This window comes from Amphiprion ocellaris, chromosome 18, assembly GCF_022539595.1.
Source record: "Amphiprion ocellaris isolate individual 3 ecotype Okinawa chromosome 18, ASM2253959v1, whole genome shotgun sequence".
Lineage (NCBI taxonomy): Eukaryota > Metazoa > Chordata > Actinopteri > Pomacentridae > Amphiprion > Amphiprion ocellaris.
This window is the reverse complement of record NC_072783.1, coordinates 33,174,113-33,180,184: the sequence shown is the minus strand read 5'-3', so window position 1 is coordinate 33,180,184 and position 6,072 is coordinate 33,174,113. Positions and strand designations below refer to the sequence as shown.

The window sequence follows — 6,072 nt, the reverse complement described above, 5'->3', positions numbered from 1 at the left end:
GATTGATTAGCTTATACGAGAATTTACGGCTGAGCTTTGCCTCATGTGCAGGGATGCTTTGGCAAGAAAATCTGATTTATTTCAGGCTGCAATCACCAACAAAAACAGGTGCAGGTCAGTGCGTTAAAGGGCGCCCAAATCTGCATTTTAGCCAATTAACGCGGCGCTTTGTCCAATTACGCGGACCGTACGTGGTCTCACACACCCATGCATGACCCCCTTTTCTTCCTCCTCCTCCTCCTCTACCTTCCTGCCCCCTCGGCGGGGTATCATGAAATTCTGCCGTCGGTGGCTCCTCTGCCCCCGTGGTGTTGTGGGAATGAACCCTGCACGGACTGTTGGAGCTTGTCACAGCGATGCGGTCAGTTCCAGTCAGACATGTTGGAACCCACAGAGGCAGGTGTTGTCAGGTGTGGGCCAGAAACACGCAGTGGCAGCTGGGGGGCAGGTTCTGCAATTTATGAGGCAAAATTGGTTCTTGCATCTTCTGCTGCTGCATGTGAGATCTGAGCAACAAAACAGGCCATTAACGATAAAGTAATCAATTCATCATTCATTTGTGTTTTTTCTTGCCGTGGCAGTTTAATATGCAGCAGCCTGTGCAGGAGTCATCAGTGGAGTACAGTGGTGTGCAGTATTTAATTAGACCCACTAACACTGGAAGTAGCACACTGCATCTTCTTTGTGTCCTTCCTTTTATCAACTTTCATTAGAAAAATGTTTTCTTCTGATTACAGCTGTAGTTTTCTCATTTTGGCTTCAAAAGAACAATGTTTGCAGGTAAACAGGAAGAAAGCAAAGTGTGAAATGTAATCAGTGGTCTGCTCTAACCTGCAAACTCTGCTTTACTCCGAATCATTAGTGAGGCTTCGGATGGCTGCACCCTGTGGAAGAGAGAAATAATAGGAATGAACCAGCAAGAAATCTAAATTACATGACAGAATGTGATGCTCCAGAAAAAAGGTCAGCAGTTAGGTTCAATCAGAGGCCGGTTTTAAAAATTATTCTTCAGTAAAAATGCTTTGTCTTCCATTTTTCTGTACTTATTTAATTTTGAGCTTCTACTTGGACACAAACATAAAGTTCCCTCGACTAAATAAGCACTAAGCAGCAGCAGCAGCTTATTTAACACTATATTTCTCTTTGACTGCCATCTATTTGTGTCTGACATGCATATTATGCACTATTATTAGATGTTGCAATGTCATATCTTTGGGGATGTGAACAGTGATGCAAACACAATCAGCAGATTCACTCGTGGAGCTTTTGCATAGAGCCCAACTTTGAAAAACTCTCATGTGCACTTGGATCACTGTACTGAACTCAGGCTGAAAATCCAGCCAGTTTTTATGTAAAGCTGGCAAAATTAGCAAGTAAACTCTTCTTCTTAGTTATTTTTAAGATAAAATCCACTTTCTTTCATTCTAACCCCTTTAATCTGAATTTTTGCAAAATTTCCCCCTTATCCTTGATTTAAAACTGAGCATTTTGAAATTTTTTTTCATGGCTCTTCATGACAGAAATCACCAAGAGTCAATTATTGGTAAAAAAAAATGTAACATCTCATTCATTTTTGTTTGCAGCCCTACTGACAAACTCGTGATTTATCGGATTACAAACCACCCCACAAATGAGCCGCCTGGCAGTCACCACTGATAGCTCAGATAGTTTCTCTTTAATTAACCATATGTCTGGCCACCATGTCAGCAAAGCTTTCAGTGCCACTCGTTTCTCGAGGACACATGAAGGGTTTTGCTGGTCGTCAAGGTTACATGCAGCAATAAACAGCAGCAAATCTCAACTGTAATCACTTCATGCAGCACAAGTGGTGCCTTTACAGGTCTGTGCCCTGATTTCCAAATCATAAAAAGCAAAGTAACTGACTATAGACAGGCAAACATTGTCATTTCCTAAAACCTCACCAGCAACAACAGGAGTTTTATCATGTAGGACTAAAAGCTGAGGCTGAAAACATCCCTTTGGAGCGCCTTCCCTTCCAGATCAGAAATGGACTTGGTTGTTGCTTATTTATCTCGTCTCCTCCTCTGTGGAGTCTGTCTGTTTTATGGCGATGCACTGGATGCAGCTGTGAAGGCGTCACATCGGATTAGCAGCGTAATCGGGCCGTGTGATTGACATGAATGGAGACATCAGCACCCATGTTTACTACAGCAGGTCACCTGTTCCCGCTCTAATGACATTAGCCTGAGCAGTGTCTTCTGGGAGGTGTTTGTGTGTCGGATTTCTGTGTGTGTTTGTGAGCGGTAGGATGCTGCTGGACAGTGACAACATGCAGAGAGCATAACTCACCTGTGAGAAGGTGAAATGTGTTGTATTTCACCGCCCTCGCTGCAGTCATTCCACAGAGGCGGCGGTGTATGTGTGTGTGTGTTATGTAGAAGTGTGTGTCCTCTCTTCTTCTGACCTAATTTCTGAAATGAGACAAACACAATCATGTATCATCTGAAGCTGTTTGTACTAGCACTACTCTCATACCTGGGTGGTTTGTGCTCGTTAACACTTTATCGTAGTGACATCTGACGCCAAGCGATAATCTCATTCACAAATATCTCAACAGTATTTTATATTCAAGAATGAGTAGAGTCCACTCAAAAAATGGAAATAGAAAATGTTCTGTTTTGTTCAACCCTACATGTGAATCTGGATAAATCATAGTCTGTATATGAAAGATGGACGTAGTAAAGTGAAGCCAGTGTGGAAGTAGTGTTGTACAGCGCTGTAGAATGGTCTAACCACACCTCATTACCATTCTGTTATAAAGGAACAAAATGTAGCAACTTGTTCCAGTTACTTTAAACCAATCACAATCCTAGTGGGTGTTGCTAAGCCCAGGATGCAGCAATGGTGTCCCTGCAAAATAAAGACAGGGGAGCTGTTGTTGTGGAGCATTGGTACTGCCATTAAGACAGCCAATTCACCAAAAGAGCCAAGCAGGCCTGCCTTATATTAGCTTATAAACTACTTCTTGGAGGTTCTTGTTGTTTGTTTCCGGTAGTGAGGAGGATTTTCAAGGAATTCTACCATTTCAATGGAAGACTCGGGACCTTCTTCCTTTGTTTTTTATGTTTATTACAGATTTTTATCCACATAAATATGTCTTGTAATGTCGGTTCTAATGCAAAACAATTAGCAAAACTATGCTAATAGTTGGACTTAGCTAATGCTAATATGCTTGCAATGACAGTAACTGTTATTGCAAGCATATTAGCATTAGCTTTGGTGATGTTTAGTCTGTTTGCCGCATTAGTTTACTGTACAGCTGGGAGATAAAGCTGAAAACTTTGGCACAGTATGTTTAATTTCAGTAGAAAATGATCATCCTTACTAATTAGGATGAACCAATGCTGCATTTATAATTTTTAAGACTACTAAAAAAGTGCTCTTTGTTTAATTTAAATATTTTAGCTTATTTATAAAGGTATAATCTCACATTGCTGGATCATTCTCTAGTGCTGTGTAGAAAGTCTGGCTGCAGCTTATTATCATTTTGCTATAGGGGCAAAAACAGTGCTGGCGTATTTATATTTCTACCAATCACAGTCTTCTCTGGTAGGGCTACGAACAAGACATTGCTATGATGTCCCCTCAAAACAGTGACAGAGTTTTGTGTTTTGTTTTTGTGGAACATTTGCCCACAGGAAGGTGAGCACTGTCATTAAAATGGATAATTCACTGAAAAATACTAGCATGACTGCTTTAATGTATGAGCCCAACCTTCAGCAAATCTTCAAATTTTCAGTGTGAAGGTTGCTGCCTGGAGGCTGTTGTGGTCATGAAGGGGGTTCTGAAAATGATAACACAGAAAAGATAGCAGAAAGAGAGGAGAAAACCATCCTGAAATCTACAACCAGTGAGTTACACTAAATACAAGTATCTTTAACCTGCATTTTTACCACCAACCAGCAGGAGGCGACTTCTCTGATTGTGAAAAGAAGTCTGATTGTATGGAAATCAATGAGAAAATTACCCTAATTTTTACCTGATCTGTTACATTAGTAAATGTTTTCCTAATTTCTAGTTTCTAGTGTTCTTCAGTATAGCAGGATGTTCATTCAGTTCATTATGGTCCAATTTAGAGAAAAATACACTAAGAAGCAGGGTATGTTTTATGGTGTACCTACCTTTTGGAATGGCGTAGTGTCCTTCTCAGGCAGATCCACCCCTCAATCGTCACGTCAGTCTCCAAAAAATCTAAGATGGTGACGGCCAAATTCCAAACTCAGGGACGTAAAATGGTAGTCCACAAATCAATGGATGACATCACGGTGGCTAAGTCCATCTTTTACATCGTCTGTGGATAAAATCTAAAAAATCTAAATATATAAATATATATAAAGGCCTGTGCAGGGATGAGTCAGATCTTCTGTATGCAGAGTACCATTACTTCTGTGGACTCTCTCTGAAATGAAAAGTGCGTTTTCCATCTAATCTTGGTTGCCGTTACACAACGCCTTCAAGCAGACTGTCCTTGAGAGAACATGACAGCAAAGGTCACAGACATGTGAACAATGAGTCCTAACAGAAGGAACAAAAGCTGAAGCAGCAGAACATTGTTGTAGTTCTGCACAATCCTCTTCCACTTATTCTTTAAGCAGGACCACAGTCCACCGCCTAGCGATGCATTCATGTCCGTCATGTCATGCCAGACATCCAAATTTGCCTACCAATTGTGCTTGAAAAGGTCAGGCAAAAGGACTGCTGATTAAAACAAACCTTTTGACTAACTTGGGTACATTTACATTCATTTGAATGTTGATTAATGCACAAATGAATTGCCCTTTACAAATAAATTGAAATATTTGTTAGTATTTTGCTATGTGGCCTGAAATGAGATCTGTTAGCACTTCCAAAGTTGTAAAAATGCTATTTACAGGTTGTAAAGTCACAATCGTGATATGTCTGACATGAATGTGGCATTAATTGAAGAGTTCGTAAAAGTTTTAGAAGATTTTTAGAAGTAAACACTGTTGGAAATATCTGATAAATGTCATTGGTTTCCTGCTTGTCTGGGTGTAAGGTATTTTAGAAGGCCATAACCAGCTGTTTGTTCTGTTTAGTTTCGTCTAGAGTTGTGGCAGCTCATGGTAAATGCTGTAAATCACACATAGAAAAGGATAGTGGCAGCCACTGACATTACAAATTGTATGAAATTATTAAAAATTTACATTTTTTGGACATACATTATTGAATTTGGAAACACTCAAAGGGCACCTGATTAGCTTAGCTTAGCATAAAGACTGGAAAAGAAGGACAAAACTAGTCTGGCTCTGTTGAAAGGCAACAAAATCCACCTCACAGCACCTCAAAAACTCAGAAATTAACATTCTGTATAAAAATATGTGACAAATACACGTTTCATGATCTACAAAGAAAACCAGATTTACACATTTGAATAACTGCAAATACATAGTTAAATAGTTTGAAGCAATATACGTGCTCGTATATATATGGAATATATGTTTGTTGTGATGTAGATTGGAGCATTTACTCAATAATTGTTATGCACAGCTGTAAATATTGTTCTTACTTGTGCCTCAAGATGCATTTGCCACTAAAATTTTGCATTTTTGCTCTAAACATATGCATACAAAACCTCACCCAAGGCTCAATTTTCCACCAAATTTCAGTAAAATCTGCTGACAAGTTTCTGAGATATTCTGCTCATTACAGACAAAAGCTCAACTTCTTTTGTTTTTGTCTGGTCTTGTGTGAATAACTTTACATTTTTTAATAATAAAAAATGCAATATGCTGAGATTCTAAGATGATTTTCTGTTTCTCTGTCTAACTTGCTGCATCTTTCTCTCTTCCAGATGGTGGCTGAGGACAGTTACTTAAATGAGGTGCAGAACTCAGGTAGGCGGGAGGTGATTCTCTCATCCAGTCTGTACATCTCCTTCCTCCCTCCATCCATCCATCCTATACCTCCTACACCATCTCTCCCCTTTGCTCTCTCTGCTTTTTTCCCTCCAGTTTAACCCACATTCTGACTCAGACTCCTCTGATGCTGCCTCTTCTGTCTTTTTATCCTCTTGTTCCCACTCTCGGTCCT

The 6,072-nt window shown here is 39.9% G+C and overlaps 1 protein-coding gene across 1 annotated transcript in view; it reads left to right on the top strand.

Moving 5' to 3' along the window:
* Positions 1 to 6,072, top strand: part of LOC111580268 (neurotrypsin-like) — a 39,649-nt gene that overhangs the window by 404 nt on the left and 33,173 nt on the right. Inside the window, exon 2 of the mRNA XM_023287926.3 lies at positions 5,834 to 5,876. Within this exon, the coding sequence (XP_023143694.1) occupies positions 5,834 to 5,876 (43 nt within the window). The remainder of the gene's footprint in view (positions 1 to 5,833; positions 5,877 to 6,072) is intronic.